This window comes from Bemisia tabaci, chromosome 4 (assembly GCF_918797505.1).
Source record: "Bemisia tabaci chromosome 4, PGI_BMITA_v3".
In the NCBI taxonomy this organism is placed as follows: domain Eukaryota; kingdom Metazoa; phylum Arthropoda; class Insecta; order Hemiptera; family Aleyrodidae; genus Bemisia; species Bemisia tabaci.
The window spans coordinates 12,575,321-12,590,908 of NC_092796.1; the positions used below are offsets into that span (position 1 = coordinate 12,575,321).

The 15,588-nt window shown below is 40.4% G+C and overlaps 1 protein-coding gene across 1 annotated transcript in view; it reads right to left on the reverse strand.

The window, feature by feature from the left end:
- Positions 1-403: 403 nt before the first annotated feature.
- Positions 404-15,588, reverse strand: part of LOC109033491 (alpha-tocopherol transfer protein-like) — a 47,773-nt gene continuing 32,588 nt past the window's right edge. The window contains exons 4-7 of the mRNA XM_019046139.2: positions 14,090-14,360; positions 8,835-8,945; positions 5,624-5,726; positions 404-1,498 (exon numbers count right to left, since the gene is read on the reverse strand). Coding sequence (XP_018901684.1) covers positions 1,347-1,498; positions 5,624-5,726; positions 8,835-8,945; positions 14,090-14,360 — 637 coding nt within the window. The 3' untranslated portion in view covers positions 404-1,346. The remainder of the gene's footprint in view (positions 1,499-5,623; positions 5,727-8,834; positions 8,946-14,089; positions 14,361-15,588) is intronic.

The window sequence follows — 15,588 nt, forward strand, 5'->3', positions numbered from 1 at the left end:
GTTTATTAGCGAAACTTAGAAACGATAAAACGGAACTTAGCCACTCAATTCCAAGAAGTGACCCATTGAGAAAGTTTGAACGCTAGAGGGTAATGAATCGTTAAATTTCGAAAAACGTTCTTGACGTTTTCGGGCGCATCGTCACCTTAAGACACATTTTATTGGCAATGCCTATGACATTCCATACCAAACAAATTGCAACATAAAATTTTCTCTGCATGTCATTGAAAGTGTTGTGCATGGAACATTGAGATGAAAGTATCGGCATAATTTAATCAAAATTGATTTTTTGTTTGGTGCGCTGAAAAATTTGAAGAGCCTTATAGTGATAAGGCTCTTTTTTGGACTGTCTCCATCACAGACAGATTTAATCTTATTGCGACTGAAAAAAGCAAACAAAAGCTTAAGCATCGGTGAAGTATATATTTCTTATAAAAAAGGTAAAATAATTAAAAAAATATCGAGAACAATTAATATATAGATTGGAACTTTTAAAAATAAGCAAGACTGCTCCAATGGATCAACAATTCACTCAGATGCCGGATGCACTTCCATGAGCTGACAGGTCATGGATCTTGTCACCATCTGTCGAACTCAATTTCAACAAAACCGGTAATATTTTCTCTTTATTTGTGCGTATTTGGATTGATAGAATCTTTGAATTGTTCACTCTGATTCTCGAAAAAATAATTTCGTACAGCAAGTAAGTCGGATTCAATTGAGTATACTACTTACAGCCTAAAATGATCTTTTGATTTAAGGGGAAAAAATTCATCTTTGGCAATTAAATTTGTACGGGATTTACCTCTTGTTAGGTAATTTTTTATTGCTTGTAAAAAATCCCTATTTTTGTGAGTAAACATAGGGGGAAAAATTAAAAATGTTGAGAACTTACACAGAATAATATCACTTATCTAAGCTTATAATGTAAAGACATTCTTCAGAGTTCCTTGCATTATCATGAGCAAATTATCAGCGTATATAAAAGGTAAAACCTCTCATTCATAATTAAGGTATCCTTAGTGTAAACTGTAATACACGCCGAAATTCATGAACGCTGGCAATAGCGGATCTTTTAATTTATGCTTTTTTCATTAGCTGACACGGTTTCAATGGATCTGAAGTCGACCTCACACCAGGATATTTCACGGTGTCGTTATAGTGACGTCATAAAATGTCCTGTATGTCGTTATCAGTCGACACGTACACCTGCATTTTTTCTAAATATGCTGGACCGTGTGAAAAGAGGTATGGACAAGAGGAGGCCGATGATATCGTGTAGTTCCTTTTTGTTTTGCCTAAGTTGGTGGAGGGTGGCGAGCTTTGGTTGATGGAAGTTGGGCGTGTTAATCGATGGTGAGCTGTTTGAAGGAGCCTTCCAGCCCGAAAAGGTCGTCGTGGGTCTTGGGCTTGCCAGGGCGTCGAGCTTCGTCTGCTTTCACCGTTTCCTGTTGCAGGAACCAGTCGCGGTAATCCATCAGCTTCTGGTACCATTGCTCTGAAAACAAGGAACGGAGGGATTTTTTCATGAGAAGAGCTTCCCAATAGCATAAAAAAAAAAATCCTGAATTGAGATGTTGCATGTGCGAGGGATTTGCGATTTGACCATTCCTTTCTTATGTAAAAGTTTGCGAGAAACACGATGGTGCCACTGGTTTCCTCTGAAATCATCTCCCAAGCTCAAAAAAAGCTCTCAAAGTGAGGCAAAAATGGAGGGGATATCCCACCCTACCCTAAGAGTTCACTTCTACATCAAAACAAACTCTCCATGCAAAGATAAGGAGCAAATACAGTAGCAGGGTTGCCATTTTATTTGGGGACTCCAAAACTGAAAACACGGCATCACTGCTAATGTATTTGCTCCCTATCTTTGCATGGAGAGTTTGTTTTGATGTAGAGGTGGACTCTCAGGGTAGGGTGGGATATCCCCTCCATTTTAGGCTCACTTTGAGAGCTTTTTTTGAGCTTGGGAGATGATTTCAGAGAAAATCAGTGGCACCATCGTGTTTCTCGCGAACTTTTACATAAGAATCAATGGTCAAATCGCAAATCCCTCATACATGCAACATTGCAACATCTCCATTCACAGAGCCTTTGGAAAGAGTCCATCATAAACTTTTGTTGGAGCAGAAAGAAATGTTGCTTCGTACATGGAAAAAAAAATTGACTGCTGATTTAGAGATTAAATTGGTAGAAAATGCGTCCGACCTGTTTCAAATGTATACATTTTGCAACAAGGGATGCTCGGGGGTGGTTAAAATAGCATTTTTTTTATTGTAAAATTTACATTGAAACATGCCGGACACTTTTTTTAACTACATAATTGTTAAATCAGCAATGTCATTTTTTTTCGGTGTACAGAAAATGGCTCAAATAGCACGGTGAGCACATTTGAAAAGTTTGAAATTCACTCCTGATCTGCGTCAGGAATTTGCGCGTTTTTTAGCTCCTCCCCCCCCCCTTTTCAAAAAGTACAATGCGACGACAGTAGACGACAGTACAGACGAGCCACCTCCACCCCCGCTTGCGGAAAACTTAAAATGGCCGCCGTCATGTGTCGCAGTTTTCCAATCAAAAATAGACAACATGGACCTCTTGTGTTTCTCTTATCGGTACCTCATGAGTACACCATCAATCAGACATTCTCAATTTCCTGCTTTTCAAGTTAATTTTATTCGTAGTTTAAGAAATTTGATTTTTTTTAACTATGAAATTTTAATTAAAGAAATCCCTTTGTTGTTACTATTTTTTTTAGAGTTACGTCAAATGAACGGCGGTCATTTTCAGTTTTGCGTGCGGTTTTGAAGCCAGTGCGACTTACTTGTATTATGTATTAAATTATATTTCTGTCGCAGTATACTATTTGTAAAAAAACATGCACATTTCTTCCGCAGAGTGTGAAATTAACAGTGAATTGCAGACTTTCTCGATGTACGCGCAACTCTTTTTTTCGCTTCGGAAATAAAGTTTTTATGCAGACCCATTAGCGTGCTTAATTATGAACAGTGTTGCCATGTCTACGCCGCTCTCTTATTTGCTCCCCAGTTTCAGGCTGATACCTACGAGGAACGTGTAATTCTCGGCAAAAATATCTATCACGATTTTTTTAAAACTCATTTTTTAGAGGCTGGGAATTAAAATTTTTTTGGTCTTTTCTGTCGCCATCATGTTTCTTTAAATGATGCCCAGAAGGCTCCATGAAAACCAGCAGAAAGCTGTGCGGTTTTTTTGCACAAAGGAGCGTGCGAGAAGTGACTACCTCTATCCCTAAAAGAATATTCCTGTTCGTAATAAGATGAAAATTTTAGTTCACATGATACAATGAGTGCGACCTCATTGTACGCGAGAAGGAACGTACTTGTTTGGCACATTTTAGAAACATCATTGTGTGTCATCGATTCTCCTATGCAGGTGGGTGCTTTCATGAATCAGTCGGAAAAGTTATTTCTTTCTTGTGCAATACGGTTCAAAGTTTCCAGATTAGGGACGGAAAAGTAGGCAATCGGCAATACAACGATGCAAGTTATTACGAAATTCTTGAGACATGTTGATTCATTTTGATTCCATGGAATAAAAGATTTCGCAAGATGTAAGTATATCACGCCACAAGTTGGAACAATAGCTAACAGTCACATTGCAACCCATGCAACTATGGGAGTAGAGAAAAATTGAAAGGAATATCGACGGTGAGATTACCAAACCAAGTATCTCGTTTGCGGTGTTTAAAAATCTACGCTCACATTTTATTTTTTTGAAATAGACCAAATCAATATCATTCCTTGAAATTTTCACAGAATTTTCTTCGCACGAAGAGGAAAAATCACAGAAATTCTCAAAACTGGACATCACGTAGTTTTTCATTTAAAAAATAAAGTATGACAAGAAGTCTGCGACGTCGCAAACCGAGATACGTGGTTTGGTAGTTTCACCATCGATATACAACATCTCCACAATATGAAGTGCTATAGGGAAGGGATCAGTGTGCGTAAAAGTTATTGAACGAAAACACATATTCGTACGGTGCTTAGAGAGATCGGATAGTTTTTTTACTAGTCCTGAATATTGATAAATCATAGTACCTCAACGGTTGCGACAAGAGCAACGGCGCAGTTCTCCGATTACATCAACTAATGTGCGTATTTGACATTTAGTTTTACAGGAGAAAGTCATTTTTAAGCACCATTCGGCAATTGCTTAATCAGGGCAAAAAGCCAATTAGGTGCCCCCTATGAAGGAGGGAGGTTCGAGGGGGAACGTTCATTAGCCAGTTTTTTTAGCACGATTTTACCACGATGAACACGGCAATGATACAATGCTCTCCATAACGATAATTAACTATTCTCTAAGTAAGGGGTCATTCGAGTATTACGTAACGCACTTTTTCCGATTTTTTTGCCCCCCTCTTTCCATGTAACGCACCCGTAACGACGCTCAACCCTCCCCCCCCTTCTTGAATTACGTAACGCTGGCCTGACCCCCCCCCCCCCAATTTTCGAAAAAATTCATTCGGAAAGGGCGGGATTTTTACTTTTTGGCACGTTTTTTTCCAAGTCCCCCCCCTCGGCTCGAATTTGTTACGTATCGCTGGTAGCCCCCTCCCGCCTCCCCCCTTGTAACGTACCGTAACGCTGGTTCAAACCCCCCTCCTTCCTGAGTGCGTTACGTAATCCTTGAACGGCCCCTACGTAAAGTATGATAGTACGTCGACAATGCGAACCCGGGTGAGTACCCTCGTAGCAGAACTATAGAAAGGTAAGATAAAGATTATGTACGAAAGTTAATTTTTTTTATATAACGCATGCATACGAAAGTGTTAAAATTGAACATTTTTATGTAACCATTATATTTAAAAAAGTCATAATTTTCGTGAGCTTTTCGCAAACATACTAAAAAATCTTCTAAAAAAGCGAAAAGCTCACGAAAATGATGACCTTTTTTATATAATAGTTACATTACATAATAATGTTCACTTTTAACACTTTCGTATGCATGTGTTATATAAAAAAATAAAAAAATCGTCCATAAAAAAAATTACTTTATCTAGCTTTTGTCATTTTTCATATATTATGGTCAGGTCTGAACTTGGATTTTTTTTTTATATAAGCGTTACACGTTTTTTATATAAAACTACCATTTAGATAACAGATATATTTTTTATACTTTTTTTAGAAAGACAAAAATCTGCTCTGCTAGGGTAGTTTCCTAGTTCAGCCATCAAAGTGTCCTTCTTTTGATGGAGTTCCATCATCGAGAGGATCAGACACAGAATTTGTGTTCATCGTGGATGACGAAATAAAAGACTCATGAAGCAAGGATCCCCGAAATGGTTCTTCGGAAATATCACCCAATACATACATCAATTTGCCTTAATGAGCATCACTGTTGATGCCAAAACTACGTGACCATGTCGCGTCGTTGAGGCCAGGAGCAAACCGCAAGTCACTCAATAATCATTAGGACGAAGGTGGTGACAGTTAATGCCACCGCTGTCCTTCTCTCAGTTCTTAGTGTCGTGATCTGCAGTTTTCTTCCTAGGTCACTCCGAGATGCTTAAATAGATGTGCTTCGAATGTGCCTCCGCGAGGTGAGGATTTGCAAACGCTGGTGAGATAATGTGACTTACTGTTGATGTCAGCGATGGGCCCCGCGTAGCCGCCATATTCCTCCGGAAGGACGTCCTTCGGCACGAATTTGTACAGGGAGTCTAGGTCTGCATGGACATGAATCTGAAAAAAAAAATACGCTGTGGTAATGATCGTGTCAAATATAAGGAAACGGACTCAGGGGCCTCCCAGAGGAAGTGAGCCACGTACGCATATGAAGAGTACCTACTTCCAGTCTGCTTGTGACCCCCAGAAAGGTTGTGACCTTACACGGAGAAAAAAAATTCGTGCTTGGGACCCGAAGTTAGGTCATAATGGATCTCTGAAGTTTTCGGATTGAGCATCTGAACATTTTAGATCTAGATGACGAGGTTCGAATCACACATCTGGAACTTCATAGTTCTTACGTCTGAAGTATACTTCGGTTTTCACATCCGAAAAACTTCCATTCTCACATCTGAAGTACTTCAGATGTAAGAACTGAAGTTTCAGATGTGTGATCCGAACCTCGACAGCTAGATCTAAAGTGTTTAGATGCTCAATCTGAAAACTTCAGAGATCCATATGACCTAAACTTCGGGTCCCACGCACGAGGTTTTTTTTTCTCCGTGTAAGTAGCCGCTAAAACCCCATTACACTTCTGTGATGAGAAGATGGTTCAAGGCACGAACACGTGGTGAACATAACTATCGCATTTAAAAGCTTCTAAAATCGGATTCTGGCGGCAGAAAACTCTCCGAAAATTAGCCATTTAAGGTTGATTTAATCCTCCTGAGACTTTCCCGCCTCAAAAAATGGCGGGAAATTCCCCTAAAGCGAAGCGGAGATGCTAGCAGCAAAAGCGCCCACTGCGCGTGGCGTGGTAAACGCTCAAAAGTAAGAGCGGAGACGTCTACAGTTGCGATCGAAGATAGGCATTTTTCGACTAAGGCAGTCAAATAGACAATCATTCAGAAGCTGCCCTAAAAATTTTGCATCGAACTACCGCATGAGCCAAAACAGAAAATGAAAAAGTTGCGGTGAGCCCGGGACCTGTGACTAAAGACCCCCCCCCCCCCCCTCTGGGCGATGTACTTTCAAGAATTTCGGCGAGACAATTCTGGTCAAATGGAACGCTTGAGTCTGTGTATTTAAAGTTTAAGAAAAATACTTTAAAAAACAGGGAATAAGTTTAAAATTTTCAGACAGAGGCGTCGCTAATTTTAGGGCGATTTTAGAAGGCCTAGATCAAAATCAAGGGAAATAGATACAACTTGCTGAAAACAATATCAGTTTAAAACTTTCATTCGTAGATCACCTATGAATCATAGCGAAAGAGAAGCTCCCATTGCCACGCAAACGGGAAGAAAACAAGCAAAATTTTTTTGGAGCATAACAAGGTAGGTACGTAAATAGGATATCATTTAATTTTGATGAGCAAAAAAAGGAAGAAAGAAAGGTTGGGAAAAAAGTCATTTACTCCCACCTCAAAGTTTTGGTAAAACGATGCCACTGTTGTCAGATGAAGAGGAATGAAATATGTTAATTTTGATTAACATACTTATTTTGTTCATTTTTTTATTACACGCGCATAGAAAAATTAAAACAAAAGTTTCATTTGCAAAAATTCAATTTTTTTATTAAAATTTCAGTGTTTTTTCCTCCTTACAGAAAATCCTAAAATCAGGTCAGGATTCGCACACATTGTATCCGTTAAAACGCAGTATCCAAGATAATTTTTGACAAAATATGTTCAACTGGGGCTCATTTTGTATCGGATAAAAGTTGACCTAAAATATACCCGGCAAACCGTCACTTGCCACGTTTTTTCTTTCGCTCGTACGGTGGACCGATTCAAAACTTTTGGGACAGCCTTTGTACTCTAATTCGAAACAACGTAAACTTTTCAACGCTGCTTCATTAAACCCGACTTTTAATTGGACGTATTTCTGCCAAACGGAACTATGTGCATTATGACGTGAGCCCTGTTATGCACTTATTCTTACGGGTCTCAGGGCTCATGTCTTAATGCACATAGTTCCGTTTTGTAGAAATACGTCCAATTGAGGCTTGTGCTTCATCATGCAGTTTCGTTTCAGCGACTAGTCAATGAAATTTGCGGTTCTTAGAATAGAAGAAAAAAGAGGTTTTTTTTGAGGAGTAGGGGGGAGGGAGATGACTCCTTGCAAAAAAAACGGTGGAAAGTAAGCTCTAAAAAAAAGACGCGAGTATGCGGCTTGTGCCACGTTGGCTTGAACTTTTTTAAAGACTAATCTGAGAGGATGCCGTTGAAATGCTGTTACTAGATCGGTAAGATCGTACATCACTGTTCAGCACTTTGACTCGTTCAGTATTTGTGACGATATTAAGTGATGAACATAAAATGACGAGTTTTAAACGAGAGTTTTGCCAAATTGGACGTATTTATGCTAAAAGGAACTATGTCTCGCGCAAACCATATGCACATAGTTCCTTTTAGCATAAATACGTCCAATTGTCGTTTCCTGGACAAAGGAACGTAACTTCATTCTACGTTCGCAAAAATTGACTCGAATAATTCAATTTTGTACAAGAATAGGCCTGTACAATTTCTCTTCAAAATTCTTCTGACTTTTGCATGAGATCTAAGGAGAAATCAGTGTTTGCAGTTGAAAATGCCCAAGATTCCCCTGGTAAAAATTCAAATCGCGCGGGGGAATTTGGCACCATTGAAATGCAATTACGTTCTTTCGTGAGGGAAACGACGAAATGCGCGATATATCGATGGCGAAATACGCAAAACAACTGGACGTATTTCTATCCTATTAAACAGATTTATGTGCAGGTGAGAAATATGGGGTGTGCTCGTTAGTTCTCTGACCTATTTTTTGACTTCTTCATGAAACTCTCGTATACGCGGCCACGCGCGCCCGTAAACCACACGCGCCTTCATTTTTGGACTTATGCAACAGAGACATCCATTGAAGCAGTAATTGTTGCATGCAGGCCTTAAATTGTCTTTAATTGTGCGTTCCGCCTGTCAGAAATGAATTGCGATAGTCCATGAAATGGCAATTTATAAAAGTGACGTCAATGTTGCTAATACCTCATCCACAAGTATTATAATAATTATAATACTTAATTATTACTTAATTATACTTAATTATTAACTTTTTGAGTGAAAAAATAAATAGATGGGTAAAGTTGGAATAATTTAGAGATGATGTTTCAACATGAGACTGTTAATGTAAATGAAGCCAAAAATATACTCACTCTGTTACGAATTTTCTCCTTAAGGAATGGTCGGACAAAGCTGATGATGGTGTCAACAAGAGGTGAGACATTTATGACATGAACTTCTTTTAATTTTACAGGGTAGGCCTCCTGTAAGAAAAATAGAAAACAAAATAAGCAAACTTACATTAGCTAGATTTTTAATCATACGTGAAAGCACCTACATCTGCATAGGGAAACTAACCCCACGTACATAGATTCCGGAATAAACCAGAAATAGCAGTTCTTCATTGCAAAAAGTAGTCACATTGAAAGTTAAGATATCATTCTCGACAGCAGTTGTAACACTGTTGCAATTAACCGCAGTGTGGAGGCTCAGGCTCCACATATATTTCGAGTCAGGTCGTAAACGTGCAGAAATTAATAGCTCTGGGCGACTGGAAATGACCGAAGAAAGCCACAAAATTCTGATGCTTCCACTCCGAACTTCCGACTGCAATACGCCGACTCCATACTGCCGAGGGCGATTTCCTCGCTTAATTACCCACGTGGACAGTTCTAAAATAAATCGAGCCCCTGTTTCAACATTTTGCTTCGAAATCGAAACTTGTATCCTAAACAAAACAATTAAGGCGGGCGTTGAATGTAAACAAATAAGACATGCAATCGCTTTATTTCGCTAACTTTTTAATTAAGTTGCTAACGCGTTAGTAATGAAGTTCAAATGTGTCTGTTGCACGCAAGAGACCCAGCGATGATACAGCCGTGTGATAGATTTTACAGGGAAAAATGGCACGAAAATCATGATGTTAACACTAAAAAAGTCTGAAATATTCTTCGTAGGATTCAGTTTGCTTAATCACGGATTTTCAAATTTCCCACTTCTGGAGGCAATTTCTAGTCACTGTATCTAGAAACCATAGAGTACATAGAGTCGTAATGTAAATGGGAGAGCTGGCGCCATGTTCTGCTCGACGAATTCCGAGCCCGATGTGCGCCGAGTTTGGGTCACTTTTTCGATACATTTTCGATCCAAAATGGCGGTGTGGAATACGTGGTGATTCCTATCTCCTTTATTGTTGTTGTTGTTGTTGTCATCGGATGGCCGGGTACCCGTGTATCGCAAACAATCGATTATGTATCGAAAAAGTGACCCGGCGTCACACATGAGTCTCGGAATTCGGGACATGGAAAATGCTTAAAAGTGGCGCCAGCTCTTCCACTTACATTACGACTCTATGTACTCTATGCTAGAAACAAGCAACGGCAACTCCCGGCAACTTCCGGCAACTTGCCCTGGTAAAAATTGGCAGTAGAATCTGCGTTCCAAAATACCATAGACCTACGGCCGGCTGTAAGATTTCCAATAGCTTCTATTCTTCTACAGCCGGCTACACAATTTCTTACAGCCTTTTATAGCCGATGGCGATTAAGAAACTCACAGCCAGGGGATAAAGTGTATGCTAAACGTCAGTAATTACGGATGCTAGGACTTCGTGAGTTGTTGGACCACTGCTCTCTTTTTGGGCCGTAGTATCTTGATTTATTTTGCGAGGAAAGCTCCGTACTCTTGATGGATGCCTGCCATTCCTAATATATTAGAGCGCCTTCAGTTTCGTATGATACTGTGCAATACCTCTGGTGTGAAATAGTTGTTTCAAGCGCCGTGGCAGGCGGGCAGCCAGCGCGAAACACGCATTGGCGCTTACAAACCTAACAGGGATACTTCACGCGTTGCGCAATGCGTGAAGTATCCCTGTTAGGTTTGTAGGCGCCAGTGCGTCGCCGCTCCGCTTTGTGTTAGGCTCTAATATTTAATCTGGAGGAGTAAGCGTTATTCAACTCATGATTTTGAAGTGTTTTCACATTCTGTATGGATTATTCTCGTTTTAATTGATGAAAAAAAATATGTATTAAAGGAAAATATAACGTGTGTTTTGTAAATATTAAGGTAGTTCCGTATCAAACTTAATGATTTCCAAAGCACACGAATTTCTGCACAATTTCTCATAGCCTTTTATAATCGATGGCGAAAAAGCAACAACCAGGCGATAAAGTGTAAAGCCCGGCTATAGGAACTATAGCCCGGCTGCATATTTTTTTATCGCTTCGTATAGCCCGGCCGTATGATTTTCTCTGCATTTTACAGCCAGCTATGTGGTTTTCTGTGGCCTTCTTTAGCCGGCATAAGAATTCTTATGGTATTTTGAAACGCAGCTCTTATCGCCAATTTTTACCAGGGTGTGGTGAACGAAAATTGACAATTCTAAATATAATATTCATCAGCATAACCTGCAGATCAATGAGTTAGAGAGATAGTGTGCGTGGGCATGGGTCATTATAAAATATCACGTTCCGCTTGTGATCGAAGCGAATTATAACAATATAACAACGATTCGGCCACCGCTGGCAAATACCGGTAACCACGGAGGCTGCCTGAAGTTGCCAATTGCTCGTTTCTGGTTACTAGAAAACTGTCCCCAGACGCAGAAAATTTGACGAAACGTGTTCTGAACCAAGCACGTTGCGCACTTATGAGTGGATTTTAAATTCTTCTGATGTGACCATCGTGATTTTCTTGCCATTATACCTCCTGAAGATCTATTCACACTGGTGTATCTCTTGCGTAGGTACAACATACGCATCGAAGCCTCTGTTCATGCTGCGTGACTTCATACTTAACTCTAACGGAAAACAGTGTGCAGAGCTAAAACTCAAAAAAAAATTCAAATTCTATGCTGGTATAGTTTGTGGCGATACCTATCGTGCAAATTCGTGGGTGTAAAAAAAAATTGAGCTTCCCTCTGACCCACAAATGTCATAAAACAGTTGAATTCTGTCTGCATGAGGCCTTTTGAAAAATATTCTTTCAACGTGTCGCTCACTCAAAGGCTCTTCGAATGAAATATGACGGAAAATACCTCTCACTTTTGTTTCATGAGCCATCTTGCAACCGGAAAACTAATTTAGAGTGTGTCCTAAGCTTTTCGAGAATGAGGAGAGTACAGTGGTATAACGGAATTGAAAATGAGTCATTGAGAACGAAAACACATCAACTCGAAAAAATGAAAATATTCAAGACACACGCAAAACTGTACAGTAGGTAAGAAAGTTAGTCTAAGAAAAATATGTTTGATGCCAAAAACCCAGTACTTGAGGCCGCTTTAAAGGTGCAATGTGGAACAGATGCGCTAACTTCAATGACCTTCGTAAACATTGACCGACTCTAATGAAAACTGAACATTTTCCGAGTTGGTGTGTTTTCGTTCTCAATCATATTGACACGTGGAGATGCCAGTCTGCCAAGAGTGGCAACCCTGCTAATGCAGCGCTCCCTCGCTTTGCGTGGTGATTTTTACTGAATAGGTACGGTTACCAAGAACTCTCACGGTGAGCATTAGTGCTTCACTGTAATTGTGGTCTTAGCTTTAAAAGCTTTTTTTTGTCATGAAAGCAAAGTTCCCTTACACTGTTTTCTATAAAATGTAATTTCCATAGCTATTTTACGAGCCTAGCGTCTGCCTTAGACTGAAAAAAAAGAAAAAACTCCGGCAGTGGAAGTCGAACTTACGGTTACGGGCTATACAGACATACCGTCTGCGATCCGGGTTCAGAGGCCGAAACTTCCGGGCGTAGCACCCGGAGCAATTGAAGCCACGGCTCCAGCACCCGGAACTTTCAGCCTCTAAGCTCGGAACGGACGGTATGTCTATGCAGCCCGTAACTTTATTTTCAGTGTATGTGAGAGGGTTGATCTTCCAAACTTCTATAGCTCAATCAATCCCTTTAATCTATCTTTAAAACACTTTTTAGAGTACTGTTTCACAGCCGCAGATGCATATCCTAATATCCCAAATTGGTCACCAATACTTAGACTCGCTCCATGTGAGAAATCCCCTCTACTTTTTGGCTTTCTCTCAGTTTTTTGAGGTTTTACATCCTTCTGAGGATTCTGGAACCTTAAAATGAGCATCGAATAGGGGGCGGGTATGCACATCGATACTCTACACGGAGAAAAAAATCTCGTGCGTGGGACCCGAAGTTTAGGTCATATGGATCTTTGAAGTTTTCGGATTGAGCATCTGAACACTTTAGGTCTAGCTGTCGAGGTTCGGATCACACATCTGAAACTTCAGTTCTTACATCTGAAGTACTACAAAGTTTTTCGGATGTGAGAACCGACGTTTTTCGGATGTGAAAACCGGAGTACTTTAGATGTAAAAACTGAAGTTTCAGATGTGTGATCCAAACCTCAGCAGCTGGACCTAAAGTGTTCAGATGCTCAATCCGAAAACTTCAGAGATCCATATGACCTAGTTTTTTCGCCGTGTACGCTTCCAAATTTCCAGGGACTAAAGCCAGGTTGAGTCCGTTTCTGCATCTTTTCAAGTTCATTTAAGATTTGTCGCAGCCCTACGATACGAACCCAGAACTTTATGACCTGGAGTCGAATGTGTTGATCACTATATAAGTCAGCCTGCGGGCTGATATTGAAATTGATAGACAAAACGATAGACAAAAAAGATAGAGGAAGTATGGAGCAATCCTTTTGTTTGAAATGGGTGATTCTTAGGTATAGACTGAGGGGCCAATGATTGGCTAACTATAGGGTCTATCGTGGATTGACGTTAGTTCGTCTATTACCTACCTCCTATGTCCATTGAAATCTACGAATAGGATCCCTCCATATCCCTTTTGTTCTCTATGTCTATTGCTTTGTCAATCAATTTCAACAATCAGCTCGCTGGTAGGCGCGGCGCACAGTGGATCGAGTCAGTTAGAGAGGTCGGACATGGAATTTATGACTAAAACTGCTAATTTTGATGTTTATTTCGTCATATTGAAAATTTCAAGTGTCGCAGCTGAAAGAGGATTTCACGAGAAAATCGTTGGAATCACTTTTAGAACGTCCAAATTTTTTAAAAACGGAGTTAAAAGCTTTTGAAGTTTCCAAATTTTTCCCGACTTCTCCTGTTGACTCGATCCACTGTGCGGCGCGGCGCGGCGCATGGTGGATCCGGTCAATAGGAGAGGTCGGACAAAGTTTGGAAACTTTAAACGCTTATAACTCAGTTTATACAAAACTTTGACGTTCTAAAAGTGGTGCCATTGGTTTTCTCGTGAAATTTTCATGCAGACACACTCCTTAAAATTTATATTGTGGCGGAATAAACATCAAACTTTGCAGATTTAGTAAACAATTCCATGTCCAATCTTCCTCATTGACTCGATCCACTGTGCGGCGGTCGTTTCATTTACTTGTATTAGAAAACTGAGTGTATCTCGGTGGGTACCTGGACACAGATAAGGAACTTCTTGATGAGTGTGGGGGTGAACTTGGAGAAGTGGGAGGCGAAGTGTTGAGGGGTAGCGACGGCGGCGTCGAGGACGTAGACATCACCGGCGACTCCTACGATTTCCTCCTTGAGTCGGATGTCGCCGATCATGAGCACCACTTTCATGCAGTCCGAGACGTTGGGCAGGTTGTTCCCGTCCAGGTCTGCGCCGCGCATCACGATCACTCGCCGACCGTTCGGGGTTAGACCCGGCAGCGGAGGGATGTTCCTGAAAACCACATACATTTTATTAGAGTGGCTCTTCACTCTGCCGTGCTAGGGAAGAACGCCGTATGAGCCTGCAGACTTTGCCAAGTTTCCTTCGATAAAAACTGAATTCCTCAGGAAAATTATCTAATCTGTTAAAATACATGTGTTTAAATGGGAAATGCCGCCAGATAATGTCACTAGGCGGGTATTTTCTCACTTTTAAAACTATTTTTATACCATATCCCATATGAGAAAAAAATTATAAAAAATGCTGTGAAATCAGCTCCTTAAGCACTCACAGCGGGCTGATCATTGGAATTTATAGACAAAGCTATAGATGAAGCTATAGACAAAGCAGGCATAAAGAGTATCGAGCGATCCTATTGGTTGATATGGGTTGTTCTTATAGACTAAGGGGGTAAATGATGGGCTAACTATCGGGTCTCTCGTGGGTTGCCGTTAGTTAGTCTACTACCTACGTCCTTTGTCCAGTGCAACCTCCCACTTCTAGCAATAGGATCTCTCCAGATCATTTTTGTCTTCTTTGTCTATTGCTTAGTCTATCAGTTTCAATAATCAGCCTGCAGATGAAGCAATAAAAATTTGCATGCAAATTCTCCATTTTGAATATTTCGCCCCAAATTTTTCAGACAATTTTGCACGCAATTTAATCTAAAATATCTGAAAAGTTCGAGGAAAAATATGCATGAATGTCGTCAAAACACAAGTTTTATGCGGAAAAATTTGGCAACACTCGAATGTTCATACAGTGTTCTCCCTTTGCACGGCAGTACTGTCATGCTCTGAAGAACGACGTACATAGAAACAAATGTTACGGGCTGTATGTATAGATATCCCGTCCGTTCCGGGCTCAGAGACCGAAATTTCCGGGTGCTGCAGCTGTACTTTCGACTGCCCCGGGTGCTACACCCGGAATATTCGGTCTCTGAGCCCGGAAAACTGACGGTATGTCTAAATAGCCTGTAAGTACGGCTTCCTTAGCTGGATTTTTTTTTTCGGTGTATGAAAATTCGAATTTTGCCTGATCTTCCCCGACGGAACGCTTATTTCGGAAGGAGCTTTTGCTTAAAAGTTTCAGATGTATTGAATCGAATTGCAAAAGAAACGGCCAAGAAAATTGAAAGAGAATATTCAGAATTTTTCCGACGCACTATGGTCTGGGGGCGCCGAATTGTGGCCAAAAATCCGATTTTTGAAAGTACGAAAATCTGGCAATCGAGCATATA